The following is a 22,449-nucleotide window of genomic DNA, read 5'->3' as shown; positions in this document are numbered from 1 at the left end:
TGCCTGGGGCCACACAGCAGGAGCTACAGAGAGATCTGAAGATTCCTTCTCTTTGTATCGGGTTTGGAAGTGTCCAGATGAGGCCCAGCTGTGAAGCAAGGCAGGCTGGTGCTGGTGCCAGGTCTTGAGCCTTTTATTGATAGGTTTAGGGCTCCCTGACCCAGCTGCAGCTTGTTTGAGAGCAAGGTCAAGTCATTTATATGCAAAAGCCACTGCACACAGCTTGGATGGGGTTGTAAATTGGATGAGGTGGGGTCTTAGGGAATCAGCAGGGCGGAGCAAACAGAAATGGCTGCCAGCATAAGAACAATGATCCCTGCGAGCACCTCCATCTGGAAGAAAGCTCCCCCAAATTTCTGCCCCAATGCCAGACAATCCAGTTCCTCCTTGTACGTGTCTGTGTCCTCCAAAGCCTCACCCTGGTGCTGGAGCTCAGAGGAAGCAAGACCTTGTAAGTTCAGTTTGTGCCTTTTAAGAGGAACAGCTGGGTATCCAGCAGCCTCTGTGTCAATGAGCCCCAATCCCCACTGGCTTTTACAGCCTATAGGGACTTCTTTTCCCAGTTCTGGGACCCTGGGTTGGGGGTCTGGTGTGTGGCTGGGATCCCTTGCTCCTCCAGGCAGCCTCCGCCGAGATGATCTCCCTCCTGATTAAAAAAGCAGCACACATGGGTGCCGGATCAGCCCGTTCCATGCCTCCGCACCTCCTACCAGGCTCAGTATGCTTTCTTTTTTACTTTTCCAGTTGTAGGACTTCCATTCAGCCAACTTTCCAGTGGTTCTAGTTGATTGTTGTTTTGTATTTTAGTTGGAATTATGATGTGGTTGTGGGAGGCGGCGAGTACAGACGTTTACCTATGCCATCATCTTCCTTTCTCACATTCCTCATTTTTAAAATGAGGATCATCATATCCACCTCAGAGAGAAATTGTTTGATTTGTCATCTCTTCTGCCTGCCTCAGAAAACCATGTGGGAGCCCAGCCAGTATGGCTCAGTGTTTGAGCATCAACCCATGAACCAGGAGGTCATGGTTCGATTCCCAGTCAGGGCACATGTCTGGGTTGCAGGCTTAATCCCCAATGTGGGGCATGCAGGAGGCAGCCTATCAATGATTCTCTCTCATTATTGATGTTTCTATCTCTCCCTCTCCCTTCCTCTCTTGAAATCAATAAAAAAGATATATTTTTAAAAAAGCCACATTCAGGCCTGGAGGCCAGACCTGAGCTGTGCCCATTTAACCTATGAGGCTAATTCCAGGCTTAGAGCTCCCCACTCCCACCCCCAGTTAAAAGCCTGCAGTCTAGACCCAGAGTGCACAGCCAGCCAGTGTGGGGGTGGGAGTGGAAGGAGTGGCTGTAGCAGACACTAGAATCCTTGATGGCCATCCTGTTCTGTATAGACCTCTCAAGAGAAATGTGTAACCTTGTGCACAGGAAGCCTGGAGAAGTAGGGACTAATCTCGGGGTTGATTTCTCAGACTGTTGCGAGTTGGGAGCAACCATCAGGGTGTTTTCATTGATCCTTTGTCTGTTTCCAATATTCCTGATTTAGGAAGGCTGGTTTCCCCCAACAAATGGGCAGGTTTGCCAGCTGGGGCTCCATTACCTGAGTGACCAGATGACCCACCTGGAGGTGGTGGGAATGGGAGGTTTCCCCACCAACCTTGGCCTGTCCCCTCCTCCCCGCTAAACACCCAGGGTCTGGGGGGCCGCCTCACCTACGTACTCGCCCCTGGTGAAGGGCAGGGCTGGGTGAACTGTCCTCGTCTCCTGCTCGACGGGCGGTGGCTCATAACTGTCATCCCCAGTCTCCTCAGCGGGCAGCACATACATCTCAGAGTCAGAGTGGTCGTCGGGGTTTTCATAGTCGCTGTCCTGCAAGTGCAGACACCGTGCTCAGGGCCCAGCTGTGCCTGGTTGTCAGGACAGACCTGATCTGGAGGGCCAAGCTGCTCCCCCAGTGTCGGGATGAGGAAGCAAGGCCTGGACGGGCTGGCTCAGATGGGGTGGGAGCGGGGGTGGGGAGTGGGGGCGGGAAACCAGGTGGGCCATTTAACCCGCAGCGTGGCTGACCGTGGAAGAGAAAATATATTTTAAGAAGACAGAAAAATAGAATAACCATAGGTTTAATTATTATGAAGGCTGACAGTTGAGAGAAAAATAAGTTTAATAAGGATAGGGGAAGGAGACACACAGGAAAACATAAATACCTTTGAGAAGTTGAAAGAAAAAAATATATACATTTTAGAAACAGAGCTGGTAAGCTAGAGGGGCTGGGCTTCACACAGACTCAGAGTCCACTCTCTATTCTTTTACTAAATATAAATTATATTTAAGTTAAGATTGAAAAATACATTGACATGTTTGTCCTAAAGTTCAAGCAGTTGGGAAGGATGTAATGAAGCCTCCTTTCCAGCCACTCAGTTCCTCTCCCCAGAGGCAAACAGAACCACTAGCTTGTGCATTTTGTCCAGAGCTAGCTTATGTGTACAGCACACATGTGTATGTTTGTGTGGAAGAAATATTTGGTCCAGGAGTTAAGAGGTCCTCCAACCTCTGTGTCCATTGCCCTCTCCCCACTGCTGCCTGGCAATGCATGATCCACACATGCTTTTCCAGTGAGTGGTGATGCATCTACCCTTTGGCCCGTTTCATTTACTTGCAGTTGTATAACACTGACGCAGGGGTAGTGTTTCCTTCATTGCTGTATCCTCAGGGCCTGTAACAGGGCTGGCACATGATAGGAGCTCAGTATGTTTGGAATGAATGAATGAATAAATACATGAGTGAGGCCTATGCTTTCTTCCTCAGTCTGTAGGGAGATGGGGAGAGGAGAGGAATAGGGTGAAGAGTGGGATAAGAAATGAGAAAGGAGGCTGAAAAGAAGGTGTGGTTGTTCTTGTCCTAGAGTGGGAGAGAAGGTGGATGGGGTGAGATAAGAAAATTCCTGTAGGGGGATTTTCCCACACCCCAATCCCAGTAATAGCAGATTGGGGGTCGGGGGGATGGGTGTGGGCTCAGTAATCCTTCCTGAACATGAACTTGGGAGGAATAGAATAATGATAGTAATGATATTATTCTTATAACTGACATTTCTATGTGCTGTATACCTCATTTACTCCTCACCACAATCATGAGATAGTGTTTTAAAACTCTCCCATTTTATAGTAGAGGAAACTGAGGCACAGAGGAGTTGAGTAATTTGAGTCTGCAATCTGTGTTCTGAGAAGTCAATGACTATTCTCAGACGGGGGATCTAGGAGGTAAGCTGAGAGTGAAAGAGTGGCTGGGGAGGCTTATCAGGCAAGAGCCTGGCTTCCCAAGGCCAGCCTAGGCCAGCACGAGGTGGTTTGAGCCCTGCTCATCTAGGCCAAGGGCCCAGCCACTGCTGTGGCAGCCTCTCTGGGAGGCATCAGTGCAAGTGCTGAGAAGCAGCTGCTTTAATTAACATCTGGAAAGTGAAAGAATCAGCAGGGACCTGGACCTATGTGCCTGAGAAGGAGAAGGTTTGGGCATTGCTCTTTGTTTCAGTTCTTATGGACCAGGGATGGGACTTCTGAGACTTAATTACCTGGCGGCTGAGGAGCACTGTGTGTCCTGGGGAGGACTCTGGGGTCCTTGCAGCCCCTCAGGCTGGGCAGCCTGGCAGAGGAGGGAGAAGGAAGGGGAAGAGGGACTCCATGTCAGCTGTTCCTCTGACACTGGGCTGCCTACCAGATGGAGGCAGGAGGACAGGACTGAGACTGTCTGTCCAGGACCCAGCATAGGACCTGCAATAAGGCAGGTGCCTACCACAGAGCTATGGAATGAATGACTGAGCTGCTGCCTGGGCTCTGCAGGGACTGAGGAGGAAGGAATGGCTCTCAGGAGAAGTGCTGGGCTGGAAAATCTATTCTCTGGGCGATGCACCAGGAGCCCCCTTCTGCTTCAAACACAGCAGAATGCATCGAGTGCCTTTTTATTTCTTTTTTAAAAATATGGCACGCTTCATGAATTTGTGTGTCATCCTTGTACAGGGGCCATGCTAATCTCCTCTGTATCATTCCAATTTGAGTATATGTACTGCCAAAGTGAGCACTTGAATGCCTTTTTATCAAGAGAATAAAAAAAGGAATATGTTCAAACTTGTGAAAGTTTAAAAAAAATCCTCTTCCCCTAAATTATTATAAATTCTGGCAAATGAAATTTAGTCATTCAGAATCTAGTACAATTTCTTTAAAAAAAAAATCACTATTTCCTACAGGATTCCAAGATTTACATTAAATAAAAACACCCAGCCCTAACCGGTTTGGCTCAGTGGATAGTCTTGCAGTGGTTCTCAACCTTCTGGCCCTTTAAATACAGTTCCTCAAGTTGTGACCAAACCATAAAAATATTTTTGTTGCTACTTCACAACTATAATGTTGCTACTATTCTGAATCAAAATGTAAATATCTGATATGCAGGATGGTCTTAGGCGACCCCTGTGAAAGGATCGTTCGACCGCCAAAGGGGTCGCGACCCACAGGTTGAGAACCGCTGACTTAGGGGAATGGTCAGGGGCCTGAGACCACGCTGTGGGGGGCGCGATTCTACCTTGGATGGAGTACCTAAAAGGCCTGCCTGAGGAGACATTTAAACCAAGCCTGGAGGACAAGAAGGAGCTGACCAAGCGAGGAAGAATGGAAGGCTGCTCTTTGGTTTCTCCTCTTTTGCCTTCTTTTTTCTGCCCAAGGGCCACGAGTCTGAAGTCACTGAGGCAGGCAGGGCCTTGGCATGTTGTAGGAACTAAGGGCAGGCTGTGCGCCTGGGCTATGATGAGGCCTTGGCAGGGGGTGCACTGGGGGTGGGGAAGGCGGGACATGTCCACAGGGACCAGATTTCACAGAGCCTAGAGGTGTTACAACAAGTCTGGATTTCGTCCATTAATGTCAAAATAATTGTGAGTGAATGTTTCTCAATCCTTATTACAATTGGTGCCTTGATTTTGGTGGTTTGACTTTGAGATAAGTCTTTTCCTCATCTTCAGGGTGATTTTATTTTGTGCTTCCTAATTTCCCACTGTGTGCTTTTTTTATTCAGCCAGCAAGCTAAATTTCCTTGGCTTCCCTCAGCATGAGGACCAGCTTCTTAACTTTACTAAGATGTGGCTCAGTGCGTGCAGCCAGCAGGGGGCGCAGTTGCAGTGCTTGTGAGGGATCAGTGACAGCTGGGCTCTGGGAAATAACTCCATGCCCAAGTGACTTGCCTTTAGAGAAGCCTTTTGTCCTCTCTTTAAAAAAATCTTTTCTCTGCAGTCGAAAAGGGAGGAGCTTCTGTCTCCTTATACTCGGAGTAAACTCCAGGTGGTTTACACAACATGAGCCCCGGCTCAATTCTGGGCACTGGACAGGGGTCCCCAGTTCTCATTCTGGCTGCTGAGTAACTGAACGACAGTGGGCAAGTCATTTTCACTCTTTTGGCCTTTGTTTCCTTATATGATATGTTGTTGTGTAGAGACCTTCTTGGATCCATTCCAGATCTAAAGTTCACAGATTGGATTCACAGGCATGAATTTGACATATGAGAAATAATTATTGGGAAGAAAATTTTTTTAGGCTGTCTTGTCCCTATAAGACTCAGCCTAAGGGAAAAGTGGTTGCTGGGGTTTTGTGGGTTGTAAAGATACCTTGAAGAGGTTTACAGGTAATGTGGACATGCCACTCTCCCAATGTCATCACGGCCAGTGCCCTTCTCTCAGTCTGGCCTCTGATGCTCTGCTAGCCTGCTCGGTCACAGCAAGCACCTTGGAGCCTGGGTTTGAGATCTGAGTGTCTGAGTGAGAATTTTGGAACTGCAAGTTAAATTTTTCATGCCTTCGTTTCTTCAGCTGTAAAATTGGTGGGGCTAATATTCAAAATGTCTAACAATGGCCCTGAAGAATGTCCCAATGCCCCTAATGTGCCAGGCATTTACTCTTTGGTTATTGGTTTGTTTGGGCTTGTGTGCAGGGGCCAGGAAGTGATGGGCACTGGGGAATTCAGGAGGGAGGCATTTGCTAACTGACATGGAAATATTTAAACATTTTATCATCTATTTTGGCCATACTGGTGAGTACTGTGGATATTAGCAGAAAATTGGGATAAGAATGCCTACAGAGGGCTGTAGTGGGGCTTAGGTGAGGCAATGCACATAAAGCTCTTCGCCTGGCATGGTGTAGCTCAAAGCAGCCTGAGGTCATTGCTGCCATGTCTGCAGGTGGCCCGGCCACCTCCTCTCTGTGATGTGCAGCTGACCTCCAGTGTGTGACTCAGAAATAAACCCTTAGAAAAGCCCTGGTGGGAACAGTACCCTCCTCGTCCCAGGAGCAATACTTACAAAGTCATCTGACCACTGCTCGTCTTCGTCAGCAGGGCTCTCTGAAATGACACGGAGGAGGCAGAATGCATAAACATAAATCTAGCTGGCAGCTCCACCCTGTCCACAGCACCTGCACCTGCCTTCCCTGCCTTGGGGCTTCCTGGTCCCCTTTACTTGCCCTTGAAACACGGAGGAGGCAGAATGCATAAACATAAATCTCAGCTGGCAGCTCCACTCTGTCCACAGCACCTGCACCTGCCTTCCCTGCCCTGGGGCTTCCTGGTCTCCTTTACTTGACCTTGATTGGTTATTACAGTCATCTAATATTCATTCACTTTCAAATCCTTTTTTTTTTAAAGTCAGTTCTCATAGCATTAAGAGAAGTCGCGCTGGGAGCAGAGAAATGGTGCATTTGACCCATGTCTATCTTTGTCAAGGGACATTTTGGGGACCTTAGAGTAACCCAGTAGGAACCTGCAGTTCATACTGTGTTGCTCCCAAGGATTTCTTTGAATCAGTATGTGGATGGTGCAGTAAGAAGAGCACTGGACCTGGAGTCAGACCTAAATTCTCATCCAGGCCCTGTTCCTAATCAGATGGAGAGTGGGCCAGAACAACTAACACCCAAGATCAGATAGTGAATAGTTGAGCCCTATGGGCTGACTTCCAAGTGCAAGCTCTGAACCCCAGTGCCATGCTGCCTCACTGTCTTTGAGCTCCAGGGTGCAGGCACCATCCTAGACTCTGCAGGGGTATAAAAACGGGTGTTACAGCCCAGCTGGCATGGTTCAGTATTTGAGTGTTGACCTATGAACCAGGAGGTCACAGTTTGATTCCTGGTCAGGACACATGCTTGGTATTGCGGTCTTGATCCCCAGAGTGGGGTGTGCAGGAGGCAGCCAATCAATGACTGTCATCATTGATGTTTCTTTCTTTTATTTTTTTCTTTCTTCATTGATGTTTCTATCTTTCTCTCCATCTCCATTCCTCTCTGAAATCAATAAAAAAATACTTTTTAAAAATTGATGTGGCTAGCTAGTGTAGGGGGTGGAGTTGGCTATCTGTTAGCTCCTGGCTATCTGTTAGCTCCTGGCTATCTGTTAGCTCCTGGCTATCTGTTGGCTCCTGCAGAAATCTCTTGTGAACCACCTGGCGCTCCACTGTGCATTCAGGTAAAGTCTAGAAAAAAACAGAATGGCCCCCTCTGGGCATCATGACACACCGAGGCAGTAAAGAGACAAAAGTATCACGTGGTAGAGGTTATTTGATGGTGCCCCTCCTCTCTGTCTTCCGGTTCCACAAGCAGCTCACAGCATCATCTGGTTAAATGGCCTTAGAGATTAAATGCAGAGTCACAACCTTGCAGGCCATTGTCCAGACTAGAAAGCATGACAAGCCAACCTACTAGATCTAGAGTAGTGGGCAGTTCTCCAGCACTTCAGGGAGCTTCCATGGTATGCAGGTGTTTTAGAACCAGGCTCCCTGGGTTCCAATCCTGGCTCTGGTTTTTGCCACCTGCTTGGCAGTGGACCAGTACTTTAGTGTTTAAAGTTCCATTTCCCCACCTTAAACAAAGATAAGAATAGTGCCTGCCATGTTTTTATGAGTCAAGTAATATAATACATGTGCTTTGGCACACAGTAAATGCTGTATCAGTATTACTTGTTGTCTTGGGGATTGATAATTCTCAATAAACCCTCAAAACCATTTCAATTCTATTTCACTCTAATGGCAACCATGTGGTATGGCTACCACAAAGACGTGGAGCTAAGATAGCCTCTAGTGTAGTGGGTGAACTTTTCAGGAGGGTAAGTTCAAGTTTAATATGGGCCAGGTGGTTCAATTTGGGGTGTGGGATTTCCTGCCCTTGCCAAGAAGCTGAGAAGCTGGTTGGGCCTCCTTTTTGGGGAAAGCCTCTCCTACTGTGTCCTGGACCTGTTTGGGGGCTTAGGCTCATTGACTGTGTCATAATTTCCTGCCACACAATAAAGGGACTTGTCCTCTTGCCTCACCCAGGCTTTGCAATTCACATGGCCTTCTCAAGCCTGTGGACACAGCACCTGGCACTTACACGCTACAATGGCCACAGTGGCCCCCATCTCAGTGTCTGCTCCAAGCTAAGACATGTAGGGTCCAGTGTCTTGCTTAAAAGCCTGATTCTGTGATTTGTTAGCAGTGTGACCTTACCCTCCAGTGAATTGCTTACCCTCCAGGCCTCAGTTTTCTCATCACTAAAATGGACATGATTAGTAGTACTTATATCATATGGTTTTGAGAGAATGAAAGTGAAAGGACACATGGAAAGTGCTTAGAGGCGAACCTGACATAGAGTTAGGGTCCAGTTATTACTATCGATGGACTTTATCCCTAATTCTCACAATAACCTGAAGGATAGGTAATCTTATCTCTAGATCAGGGAGCTGAGGCCTGGGGAAGTTACAAAACTTTTCTTGGTTCACGCAGTGCTTAAGGGACAAAGCCAGGATGCCACCCCAAGTCGAAAGGACCCCAAAGTTCCAGGTATTCTCACTGAGCCACCCAGTACAACAGTAATAAAAGACCTAGAGTTGAGGAGAACAAGGTGTATCAGACAGTCCAGGTGGTGTAAAATTTCCTGATAAGTGTCTCAGCACCTGGAGTCATGGCCAGGTGCTGGGAAAGATCGAGAAAGGTGTGGTCGGTGAAGGCATGAAGCTTTGTGTCAAAGATGGAATTGGACTGGGCCCTAAAGGACCAGTGGGACTTTAGCAAGAGAATGAAGATGAAGGAGGGCATCTCCCTTTCATCCCCTAAGACAGGCTTGTGTGCCAGGCCCAGAAGTAGGACTTAGAGCTGAGGGATGGAAGGGGCAGCCATAAGACACAGATGTGTACAGAATGAATGTGCTCCACTGGAGAGTCACAGGAGAATTTGCCAGGAGGGAAAACAAAGCTAGAGTCACTGCCATCCAAGGGACACTGTGGTCCTAGTTACAAGCTGGAGATGGGGAGGCTAATGAGTATGGTGTTTGAGTCACGCAGCCATGAAGTCATGAAGGCTGAAATAGACTGGGGGTCTTGGGGAGGGGAGGGATGGCTGGAAGGACAGCAAAGGGCTCTGTGGCGTGATCTTGATTGAAGGGGTGAAGGCAAGGGGATGAAGTCAGCCTTTCGGTTCTGAGTCCTCAGGAGCCTCAGAGACTGTGGGGCTGTGCTGGTGGCATCTTGGCCATGGACTTTAGGGGTGCATTCCACAGCTGGTGTCTGACACACAGTGTCAACTGTGGCTCTGATTCCACTCTGGCTGTGCCCTGGACCAGGAGTCCTCCCATTCTCCTCCTATAGAGCTGGTGGTGGGATGCAGGGACCAATGGGAAGACCACAGTGGGGTGCAGGAAGGGAAGATGGAAGGCAGGTGGACCAGCTTTAGTGGTGGAGACAGATTCAGGGAAGGAATATAAAACAGAACTGTAAGGCAGGGGAGGCTGTGAGTGGACAGTCCCACTAGGTACACCCTGAAAAGATAAAGGAATGTGACTTAGTGTGGGAACTGAGGCCAAGGCCAGATCCAGCCTGGCTAGGAGAGGTGATTTGAGTCTAAATGCATCTTTGAAATTCCCTTTTTTGGTATGTTTATTCATCCCTACCCAGGGCCCCATTAACAGGGTGGTGAGTGTGCATAAGAGGGGGACATAGTCATGGCTTAGCCATCACCTGGCTGTGTGACCTTGGCAGTCACTTTGCCTCTGTGGTTTCCAGTTATTCCTAACATGAAAAGCTTGAATTGGATGATCGTCTCTAGGCTATAAAATACCTTGAGTACAAGTTTCATTCCTTTATTCTTAGTTCCATGAGGCAGGACTGATGTGGAATCAGCTCTCCCCATGTGAACTTTGTTGGCAGCACCAGTTAGAGTATAAATGAGGAGACGGAAAACCAAGTGAATGCTGGCTTCACTGAGGACATGGAAGAAAAAGCTGTGCTATATTTCACTTCCTTTGTGGACAAAGGGTTGTTATGTGTATCCCATTCTTCTGTGGCGGACATTTACCCAGAAATCCCTGTGCAGGTAACTTCCTCTGCCCACCCCTATCACTTCTCCGATCTCTTCCCTGCATGCTATCAGTGGTGGGAGCAGAGGGTGGGCTTCCTAGGGACAGCACAGCAGCCTCTGGATAGCAGAGCCCAAGTACACAAGGAGAGAGGCCTTATTCAGTTCTGACCTCTCAGGGCTTGTGCAGGGATCACGGGAGCTTCTGCAATGACCTCAGCAGGCTCTGGGGTCCCCACGACTGGTTCTCTACACACATACACACCCGCCAGCTCCTGAGCCAGACAAAGACACTAGAGGTTGTTTAACTATGAAAGCACAGGAACTGGAAAGCAGGTTCTGGTGTTATTGTCAAAGGCTCTGGGGGTTCAAAATAGTAAGAAATTACCCAAAAAAGTGTAACCATCTCAGCTTGGGTCAAAGGGAGGACCAGCAGGATGGGAGCTGGGGTGGGTTTCCTGCAGTGGCTGCAGTAACCTTGGGCGTGTTACTTAACGTTCCCGAGGTGCATTTTCTTCATCTGGGAAATCAGGTTTGACCAAGTATAACAGGCTAATTTTTAATGATAATTTTGTGTGGCCCATGAATGATGTCATAAATATCCAAATGGCCCTTGGCAGAAAAAGGTTCCCCACCCCTGTAAGGAGAGGAGGGACTATGGTGACTCTTCTGCTGACCGCTGTGGGCACTGGCCCTTTCCATCTTCTGCTTCCTGAAGGTCTCTATCACCAAGGTCAACACATTTTCCTGGGTAGAGGGTGGGGAAGCCATTTGCTTCCGGGACTGGAAAAAGGACATAATTCCCACATCTGGGGGAGAGAGGTGGGGCTGTTTCAGGAGTCTTTGGTGGACTCAAGGCCTCCAGAGAGTGCCTGACTGGGCTCTGGAGGTCTGGTGGGCTAAGGTCTCCAAGCCCTGGCACGTTCAGGGACCTTGCAGACCCCCTACGTTCAGGAGGAGCTGTCAGGGTTGTTTTCCAAGGCCCCGGGCTTGTAACTGTTTAGGGTCCCCAAGGCTCAGAGGAAGCAGCTGGAAATGCTTCTAGAACATGAGTTGTGGGGCGGGGAGGAGAGGGGGCAGAGGGAAATGGCAAAGGAGGTACTCACTGCAGGTGGTGATGGTGGTTTTGCCAAAAGGACCTTTTTTGGGGACTGGGTGTCAGAGCAGAGGAGAGTAGGCAAGGCCTGGGTGAGGGGATCTCAGCGATAGGATGAATTTCCAGGAACTTCATGGATTTGACAGTTCAGGAGCCGCAGTAAGGACAGAGTTGGTGGATTATAGCAGGGTTTCTCAAATTTAATATACGTACATTCAGATCCCCTGGAGCTCTAGTTAAAATACAAAATTCTGATCCCTGAGTTCCTGGGTGGGGCAGAGTCTACATTTCTAATCAGCTCCCAGGTAATGCTGATGCTGCACGCTAGGGATCGCACTTCAAGCAGCAAAGGCTTAGAAGACCCAGCTGAGACCCAGAGAGATTAAGTACAACCTGGAAGAGGCAAATTCCTAAAGCCAGGGGAGTTTAGAAGCTTGCATCACCCTGGGCCCGGGGCTCCAGAGGCTTGTGTTTCTGTGCGTGTGCAGTATTAGCATTGGCGGGAAGCTGACAGCTTCTTGTTCAGTCCTGTGTGATATAGAAAAGGAGAGGAGAGTGCTTGGTCCAGGGTTACACAGCCTGTGGCTAGGCATTGAAGGACCTTGTATGCAGGCTCAGTGGTTGGCAATTCCTCCTGCTGCTGATGTAAAGCCATGAGAATATAATGCGAAGGACATTATATTCATAATTTCAGAACAACTCTTGGTGAAGGTTGAGAGGACCACATGGGATTAGGAATTAACAAGACTATTTAGAAGCTTCTGTACTGGGACACACAGCCTGATGACAGGGCTCTGAGCTATAGCTATGTGAACAGAGAGGGAAAAACATATTTCAGAGACACTTAAAAGCTAAAATTAATAGGATTTAGAGATTATTATTATTATATATTTTTTTTGGTAGAGAGGGAAGGACGAGAAGCAATCAATGATGACCTCTAGTGTGTGGGGGTTAGGCAAAAGGGTGAATAAATGATGAATGTTACCTGGCTTTTGCCCAAGTAAAAAATACAAGAGAAGGAGGGGTCTGTGTGGCCATCAGGACAGACTATGAAGCCACAAGGAAATGGGTCACATCTATATCCTGCCAGGGCTGCCTGCCCCTGACTGGCCCAGACAGGTTTGGGGGGTCATCCCAGGAGATGTCCCAGCAGAAAGTGGGCCTTGTTTGTGGTACACTGTGGTGGGGTAGGTTTTAGCATTGGATTGGATGTTAGACAGTTTGACCTCTGGGCTCCTATTAAACCTGACACTCCATGATTTCATATTTTCCCATCAAAACTTTGGGTACTTAACAGGTATAGCCTGCTTGGTTTTCTTTTCATTTTTAGAACTTGAAGAGAAGAACAAGGGTTTTTTGTTGTTGTTGTTGTTGTTTTACTGAGGGCTATATACATCTGTCCACATCTAAGAAATCTTTACATTTAAGCCATTAGAAACATATTTTAGACCTATCCTCCTAAGGAATCTGTTCTAGAAAAGAGAAGTATGCTGGATAATTTACTTTGCTCACAACTGCCATAAAAACTACCAACCGCAAGAGTAACTATTCTCCCCTGATGAATTTGATTCTACTTGGAATGGGAAAGGATTGAGTAACGGTGTGCCACCAATAATTTATCCCCACCCCCTTCAAATATCCATTTTAAGTTCTTTATCCAGGAAGCCTTCCTTTCCCCACTTCCCCCACATCCTCCACATCAGATTAGATTAGATACTGCTGTAGAACTTTGTGCTTCCCAATCACACTGAAATGTAATTACTTTTAACACCATCTGTCTTCCCTTCTAGACGATAAATTCTGTGAGTGTGATGCTATCTTGTTTAGTACTGAGTTTCTACCTGAGACCTTGCATGTGCCTGGCACATGGAGGATGCTTAATAAAAGTTTGATAAGTAGATGACTAGATGGATGGATGGTTGTCAGATGGATGGATAGGATTCGGTCATTCTTAAAATTAAGATGGGCACCTTTTGCCCTATCTGGTTTGGTTACATGGTTATAGCCTTGGCCTGTGGACTGAAGGGTCCCGGGTTCAATTGTGGTCAAGGGGACATGGCCAGGTTGTGGGCTCGATCCCCGGTAAGGGGTGTTCAGGAGGCAGCCAATCAAAGATTCTCTCTCATCATTGATGTTTCAATCTCTCCTTCTCCCTTCCTCTCTGAAATCAATAAAAAAAATAGTTTTGAAAAATGGGCACCTTTTGTTTCCATGTGAGTAGAACATAGTTCTCTTTTCAAGAAGTAAATATACACCTTAAATTAGTCAAGAATCCAAGTATTTTAGAAATACTCTTACCAGAAGCATAGTCCCTTCGAGGAACACTTGGAGGTGCTTTGACTTTCAGCCTGTGGGAAACAACCATTAGACAAAAGGTCAGTGGGTAGGACATCTGTTGTCAAGGCCCATAATATAAGCAGATATAGAGATAAGAGATAACGAATAGAATAATGGCTTTTTTTGGGGACCCATTGCATAGAAAGACCAAATATATTGAAAATGTAGTCAAGCCATTAATCAGAGGTTTCCTAGCTCTCCCCTTGTCCCCAGTGCACAATGTGGCTGTGACTTGGCAAAGGTGAAGCCAAGCGGAGAAAGGGCTTTGAGAGGTCAGAGTCTAAGCACTGAGTCCAGAGGTTCAAGGAAGATAAGTGATGAATGTTGATTGGTTGATAGGAAGGTAAGGGAAGATGTACTCTATTTTAATAAATAATTAATGAAGACTTTAATAGGAAAAATTAGTTCTCATCAGCACTTTAATTGCAGGTTGGACTGAAATTGTTTCTGTGCTATGGAAAAGCTGACAAATAAGTGAGCAGTGAGTATCTCTAGGTTGGGGATTGCGATATTTCGCTTAGTTAGAACTTGAACTGCTTCAAGCTCTTTCAAAACTTCTGTGGTATCTTTATACACATATAAAACATTCTGAATATTCACAATCCTTCCCCACTCTTTAAAAGAAGGAAGTTCAAATTACATTTTAAAAATGCATCCCAATTTTTAGGCTTTTTATGAGTATTGGCAACACCTTCCCTTCCATTACAGGTATTTGAAATGGTTACGGTTTATGGTGAATTATTACTTTTAATAACAGTTACCAATTTTATTTGAGAATGATTTACTTAATTAAAAATTTTAAATATATAAGTAAAACCTATATCCAGTAGACTTTCTTTACTAAAATATCACATCCTTTAGACGCAGCATACAGTATAAGGTAATCATCACACACAAAGCATATTTCATTGCTTGGAGAAAAAAATAGAAGTTCAGAAATTCATGTTTGATTACAAAAAAACAAGACTTATAAACCAGAATTGTAATGATGCAAAAATAACAATATTTATATTTGTGTAGAAATCCTGCTTTTGGTTTTCCCAAAGACTCTCACATCTATTATTATTTCATTCAATTCTCATAGCAAACCTACTAGCAGGGTGTGCTGGGGAAGATACGATCATTAGACCTGTGTTGAGGTGGAGAGAGAGAGAAGGGAAGGGAAGGGAAGGGAAGGGAAGGCAGGGGAAGGGAAGAGAGAGATATTATCAAAGGTGTTGTAGGGAAGAAAAAGCAAAACTGGATCTGGGCCACATCTATTCATGGACCAGTAAAATTTCAAAAAGCACAAACCAACTATTACCCACTTTTGTAATCATTTCCTAAAAGAAAAGGAAGGTTATTTTAATCCCCCCCCCCAAATGTATGAGGGTCATCATCTCAGAATAAAGGACAGACTCAAGAAAGGACTGGGTCACTGAACACAGGCCAGGAATAAAAGGTGTGGCTTGGGCCCCACTTAGCAGCCAGCAGCTACACACCAGCCCCCAGCACTTCAAGGTCCTAATTTTCTCATTCGGCCGTGACCAGTGACAGCTCTGTCACAGTTTTGGGTTAGGAAACCAGTGTGTTCAACCATGCTTCCTCCTTTCAAGGTGGCACCTGTTGCCTGGCAACGAGTGAGAGCTAAGAACTACAAGTCACTTCAAACCAAAGGGCCCCTGACTTCACCATGGGTAATGACTATGGCAGCCATATTTTCCAAGCTGAGAACAAACACAGCTTGTCAAGTGAAAGTGCATTTTTTGGAAAACAAAAAGTGCAATGGGTATACTGCAATGGAAACTGCCTGGAAAAATTTGAGCCCTGTGGCTGCTGTAAGTATAATTGACCATGGAATGGCCATTTTATATAGAGGCTTCATACTATTGAGAAAACTGCTGCATTGTAAAACTGGCAGCTGTGAGATAATCTAGAATTGCTAGTGATTAAAACAATGATAGCGGGCTCTCTCATTTCAATGAAATTCTGAAACAAATGAAAACAATCACACTCCTCTCCTCTCCCAGTCACAGGACAGACAGGAAGAGAAATTCTCCTCCTCCATGATGACTATTGCCCCACAAGCAGACCATTTTAACTATTTTATGATGATCACTTATACACATGGAGACCCATTTACATTTTATAGTGTGAAAACACCACAAAAGTGGTTTCTTACTTTTAAGTTTTGCAAAGACCAAAAAGAATGAAGACACTCTGTTCTGAAGGCAATGTACTTTCATACACCATTGGTGGTACAAAATTTTGGGAAAGCAAATTGCTAACATCCATAAAGACTTCCAGGGCACATATCCTTCAACCCAGAAATTTCATTTCAGGAATTTAGCTTTCTGGTATACTCAGAGTCTGCAAAGGATATTTATTAAAATATTATTTGTGGCAGTTAAACTGAAAGAAGTGCCCACAAAATTTTGATCTTATCTAAATTGATATTATCAAATTGCCCTCCAAAAATGTTCTAGTTTAAATTCCCAACCTTCCCCCCACATCTTTAAAAAATATCCAACAATATATGCTTGGTGAAATGAAAATAATACATTTCTAGTAGACTATTAATCATCTTTTTAAAAGGGAATATGGTTTATTTTCTCATACCAATGAAGACAGATGTGCATGATGTACCATTAAGTAAAATCACCAAACAAAGCAAGTTGGTAGAATGGATTATAAATATACCATTCATGATGAAAATGTTTGTGTGTATAGGCATGCATTGTATCCATGTCATTGTATGTATATGTCTGTATAAGCTTATACATATAGATTTATATACCAAACTCACACATGACAATGTCCATTTCTGGGGAGTAGGTTAAAGTAGGGATATGAAGAAGTAGAAGCTTTTGACTATACAACTCTGAACTCTTTGATATTCCACGCCCCCCTCCCCCCAACCTCCCGGGTGAATCTGTATTACTTTCTTTAAGAAAACACAAACTTAAAAACTTAACAAATAACAGTTCCCCTTTCTACTTGATTTAGATTTTGAGTGTCAAATGTGAGTATGTACAATATTATGTACAATTTCTCTTCTCTTAACAAAAGCTTAAGAGTTTGGGGTGTACAGGAAGATGGAGAATTCTAGCTTTCCCTCTATAAGTGCCAATTGAAAACACCATTTAAGGCAATAACTGAAAAAGCAGAAATCAAAATTTGGAAGAGAGGTATGGCATCCTAAAGGAGCTTGGGCTGTGTTCTCGTAACTTCTCTTTAGGATTTTTCCAACTCTGTCCTCATGACCCTTAGCTGAATGGTTTTGGAAGCTGATTTCCTACTTCAGTAAACGTCATTTTGACATTTGCTCAGCACCTCAAATGGCGTTGCTCACCCTTGGAGCAGTGAGGGGGGACGTGAAGTGCCCTGAGAACCACCCCGTTCACTCAGCAGGGTTCCTGAATGTGGCTCTGAGTGCCGTGGACTCCGCCACGAGTAAGAAAGGGTTACATGCTAAAGAGGTTGCAACTCCTCACTCGGAACCAGAGAACTTTGTTTTTTCCCTTTCGGAGGCTGGCATAACATGTTCAGATAAGTGCTCATATAGTGCTCTGGAGTCTAACTTACTTTTTTATTTTGTTCATTATTCCACCTTCATTGTTTTTAATATCATGGACCATCTTTTGAAGCTGCCTGTAAGAGACAAAAATTAAACATAAAATATTAATAACTATGTTGATTTTTTTAAAAAAAAATCTATCCTATTGAAAAGAGACAGAACCTTACAATAAAATCCCAAATAGCATGAATTATATTGTATTTCTTTAAGTTTAATTAATCATATTTAATGGCCGGTATAGCTCAGTGGTGCAGAGAGAGATTAGAGCAGATAGCAGCTAACTTCAACACTGATTCTATGGTTCTATAAGGAATGTGGTCATTGGGCCGTGGCCCCATCAGGCATCTGTGAAGGGGAATTCTGATTCCCAGAGCTGTCTGTTCTGAGGAGACATGTGAGGTCCAAGCCCTCTGATCCCATCATAAGCCTCATTGTTCATCACTTACTGTCCTCTCAGCCCCTATATTGCAAGAATGGGGCTATCTTGAAGCTCACAGGATAGGCTGAAATCAGGTCCAAAATTTTTTTCATTAACTTTAATTGTAATTTTAATTGTCATTTAAAAGTTACACACATAGAAAATCCATAAAGAAAATGATTAGTGAATCTGGTTGCACAGGTATTTGAAACTTCTGTAGAACAAAAAGTAATATGCACAAAAATCAAAAGATAAATGACATGTGGAAGAAATATCTGTAACACATAACAATAATGGTAGTAATTACAATAATGACTACAATTTTTGATTTACAAAGAAATCTTACAACGAAGTAAAAAATGATTAATGATTCAATAGAAAAATGAGCAAAGGATGTGAACATATCGCTAACAGAAAAACATAAGTGGCCAACAGACCAATGAAAAGATATATATGTATTTTTAAATATGTTTTTATTGATTTCAGAGAGAGTAAGGGAAAGGGAGAGAAAGATAGAAACATCAATTTGCTGCCTCCTGCGCCCTCTTCACCACCCGCCCCCAACCCTCACTGGGGATAAAGCCTGCAATGTGACCCCAGCAAGTGCCCTGACCAGGAATTGAACTGGTGACCTCCTGGTGCATGGGACGATGCTCAACCAACAGAATCACACTGGCTGGACCCAATGAAAAGATATCATTTATATTTAAAGAGATCTAAATCAAACAACAGTGAGATATGCTCTGCTTATCAGACTGGCCAAACTTAACTTGTGTGACAATACCCATGGTTAATGAGGGTATGAGAATACAGATATTCTTAGGAATGTAAATTGTTACAGTCATTATCTGTCAAAATTTAAAATGTCCATGCCTTTGACCCAGAAATTCCACTGTTAGGAATTGCCTTATGAACATGGTCATAAAATTATACTATTATATAGATATCCACATTGTACACATATAAGCCTTATTTATAATAACCCTCATCCTTTCTGCCTTCCCCTGAAAAAAACTGGAAACAACCTAAACACCCATCAATCACTAAAAGGGAACTACTTAAATAAACTTTGATAAAGCTATATGACAGAATACCACAAACCCCTTTTTAAAAAACAAACATCTGTATTGCTGGTATATAAAAATCCCCAAGAAATATTAAGTTAAATAAAAATGGAAAAGGAGGAAGAGGAAAAAAGAAGGAAGGGCAGTTCAGAATAGTGTGTAGTATGTGCCATCTTTGTCGGGGGCGGGGGGCGGGGAGGCCATATACACGCATATGTGCTGGTATGTGCATAATTTTCTAGAAAGATACACAAGAGGTCATTAAAAGGTGGTTTTCAGAGCCAATGGAGTGCTTTTACACAAATTAGAAAAGGGAACCCCTTGCCTCTGGATGGACACTGCCCAGTAGCCGGGCACACAGCTTGGCAAACAGACAAGGGGATTTCAGGCCCTACCAGTCCTTATATCTGGACAGTGAGGACTGGTGGCTTGGAGTGGGGAAGGGGGCTCCTACTTTATAAAAAGGAGACTTTTACTTTACAATGAAAACTTTTCTATAGTATTTGACTCTTGATAGCATGACCTTAGTGTATGCCTTTTTATCTGTTTTACATACATATATACAGAAGCATGTTGACAGGATTGGAGGATCAGGCCACGTTTTATTTTCTTCCTAATAACATGGCTCTGCCCTGAGAAAGTAGAATATCTGAATTCACCTTTCAGGCAAGCCTTTCCTTTGTTCTGCAAAAACTGTTTGACTGGGTTTTAGTTAACAAAATGGAAAGATTATACACAATCATTGTACCCAGAGAAAATCGTGATTTCCCATAAACCTGCATGCAGATGTCTCTGATTCTGGAAGCTGAGCCTTCTGTTGGGTAATACAAATAGTGGTGCACAATTAAGCTTAGCGCAGGTCTGTAAAACCCTGTGGGTTGAGGGGGTACCTGGGAGGAATGTTCTCTGGTTCGGTAAGGATTTAGAACCCACATGCTACAAAGCTTTTCGGTGTGGATGGAGCCATTCAGAGCAATGGTTCTCAACCTTCCTAATGCCGCGACCCTTTAATACAGTTCCTCATGTTGTGGTGAACCCCAACCATAACATTATTTTCGTTGCCACTTCATAACTGTAATTTTGCTACTGTTATGAATCGTCATAACAGTAGGGTATGCAGGATGTATTTTCATTGTTACAAATTGAACATAATTAAAGCATAGTGATTAATCACAAAACAATATGTAATTATATATGTGTTTTCTGATGGTCTTAGGCAACCCCTGTGAAAGGGTTGTTTGACCCCCAAAGGGGTCGTGACCCACAGGTTGAGAATTGCTGGGTTAGACAATCATATACTTTACAAAGCATTTCCCCCGAAATTCCAGTACCCACATGGAACTATTGGGAGATAGTACATAGTTATTACAGAGTAACTTCCCACCTGCCCGCTATTAGTAGTTATTACAATAAGAAAATCTCTGTTTAATCTGGATTTAGGATTAAAGAAGGTCTCATATTAAAGCAACTCTTTGCAAACAAAAAGAGCAGGGAACTTCCTCCTCCTTCTTTATTCCTGAATCTTAACCTCGGGTCTTTTGCAGCTTTAAGTTTTATTTTATGTACCCTAAATTAGTAGCACTAGTTATTGGTCATTTAATCTCCAGTCTAATAGCAATTTGTGAAATATTATTTGGTTCATGTGACATCTTTTGTATCTTATATCTTACACTGTTTTTTGGGGTCCTAAATTGAAACTAGTTTTAATGCTTTAGTTTGTGAAAGTAATACAAGCTAATTTTTAAAAATTCATATGATCCAGATAGGTAACAAGTGAAAACTACTCATAATTCTTTGCTGGGAACAGGGAAGATCAGAGAGGTGGGAGGATCCTAAGAAGGGGATAACTGATTTAAGGTTTTAAGATGAAGAGACCTGGGAGCTGGATCCTCATGCAAAATAGAAATTCACCAGGCAAAAAGAATGAGGAACAGCAGCCTGGTAGTGGAACAGCAAGTACAAAGGCTCCCAGGTGAAATTGTCTCGGGTGTTGGGGTCTAGTGAGAAGTTGAGAGTGGCAAGAATTGGGGTATTGGAGGGAGGGGCATAGTAATTTAAGCTTGGGGTGCAAGGAGTTAAGGTCTGTGTTAGGTCCAGGAGATGGGGTTTATAAGCGGTGGGAAGCCCTTTCAGAGACCTTTGCTCAGGGGTGTGTCCTGACTGGGGAGAAGAATGGATTAGGGGAGGCCTGGGCATGGGGACACTGCTGGCTGGGAGATCAGTATGAAGGCAACTCTCCTGGGCCCCAGCCCAAGCCATGGCCATGGGATAGCAAAAGCACTGGGGTAATGTTAGGAGTGTCCTTTCAGGCCTCATCTGGGCAGAAGAAACACTGATGGCCACAAGGTCAACAGCTCTCAAAGAGAAATTTGCCTGGACACAGTGCGGTGCCCCACCATATTGGGGCCTAAGGCAAAATAAATCAGCAGTACTAGTCCCATCTTCAGTTTTGTTTAAATCTTCGCCCAAGGATATGTTTTTATTGATTTTTAGTGAGAGATAGGGAGAGAGAGAGAGAGAGAGAGAGAGAGAGAGAGAGAGAGAGAGAGAAACATTAATTTATACATTCATTGGTTGATTCCTGTATGTGCCCTGTCCAGGGATTGAACCTGCAACCTTGGCATACTGGGATGACACTCTAACCAAATGAGCAACCCAGCCAGGGCTAGTCCTGTCTTCATTTAAAATGTCAATATTTTCTTCATCAGGGATTTTTTTGTATTAATTTTGATTTTTAAAATATTATACTTAATACTGAATTAGTGATAATTCAATTGATGTTTCTTCCTTTTCAGGTTTAACTCATTGGAATTAAAAATTATACAAAGTTTATATACATTTTTGGGGATACCCTATATTGTTTATCTTGATTTACTGATTTTGGGGGGCTCCCCTTAAAGTTTAAGGTTATTATTTGTTTTACACAAGACATGTGTTTGTTATTTATTCCAATACTCTCTGAATGCACACTGAGCAAGGCATATGCAGGGCGCAGAGCTAAGCTCAACACAGATCTTGCCCTCTTGGACTGTAATGCAGGAGAGAGGTCCCGGACTAAAATCTTGTGACTTGTGTGAAACCTGGGGACAGGTATACACAGAGAAGGGTGATTCACACAAAATATCTCCCTTTGGGTAATTTCTGTCTCAAAGCTGAAGTCTCTGGCCACCATCGGTCATTTTGAAACAGAATGGCACTTTTTAGTGACTAAGCTGGTATTTGCATGCAGCAGAACTTGTCCCCAGTTCCCCCTCTGCCCTTTTCATAGCCTCCGGCCCAACTTCCTCGTGTCCCACTTCCCCCAGCCTGGCCTTGCTGTGACTTTATTGATGTTATATTTAGCTTTTCAAAGTAGGCAGCCAAGTCTGCTTCCATCTGGACAGTGAGTCCACGGTAGAGCCGGCACAGAAGTTTCGACAGTCCCTTCCATGGGTGATAATCCGAGGCAGCCTCCCAAGGCTGAGTTGGCACCCCCAATGCCATTCACAGATGCAGGTGCTGAGGCCCAGAGAGGTCATCCTGCTTGTCTCAGATCACACAGCTTTGAAAGCCTGCTCCTAATTTTGCCTGTCATTAAGGTCGTCACAGAAATTTGGCAGTGTGGCAGCCTTAAGGAATGTCCTGGGTCAACC

General features: G+C 44.5%; 1 protein-coding gene across 3 annotated transcripts in view; it reads right to left on the bottom strand.

The window, feature by feature from the left end:
- The window catches only part of BLNK (B-cell linker), a 72,283-nt gene that overhangs the window by 31,927 nt on the left and 17,907 nt on the right, over positions 1-22,449 (bottom strand). For 2 of the 3 annotated variants that reach the window (XM_015559384.1, XM_015559383.1), the window contains exons 2-5: positions 17,344-17,409; positions 13,741-13,790; positions 6,336-6,376; positions 1,718-1,874 (exon numbers count right to left, since the gene is read on the bottom strand). In XM_015559384.1, coding sequence (XP_015414870.1) covers positions 1,718-1,874; positions 6,336-6,376; positions 13,741-13,790; positions 17,344-17,409 — 314 coding nt within the window. Of the gene's footprint in view, positions 1-1,717; positions 1,875-6,335; positions 6,377-13,740; positions 13,791-17,343; positions 17,412-22,449 lie in introns of those variants that run through there. The other variant, XM_015559385.1, reaches the window with a different exon arrangement.

This window comes from Myotis davidii, unplaced genomic scaffold, assembly GCF_000327345.1.
Source record: "Myotis davidii unplaced genomic scaffold, ASM32734v1 scaffold332, whole genome shotgun sequence".
NCBI classification, from domain to species: domain Eukaryota; kingdom Metazoa; phylum Chordata; class Mammalia; order Chiroptera; family Vespertilionidae; genus Myotis; species Myotis davidii.
This window is presented reverse-complemented; position numbering and strand designations above follow the sequence as displayed.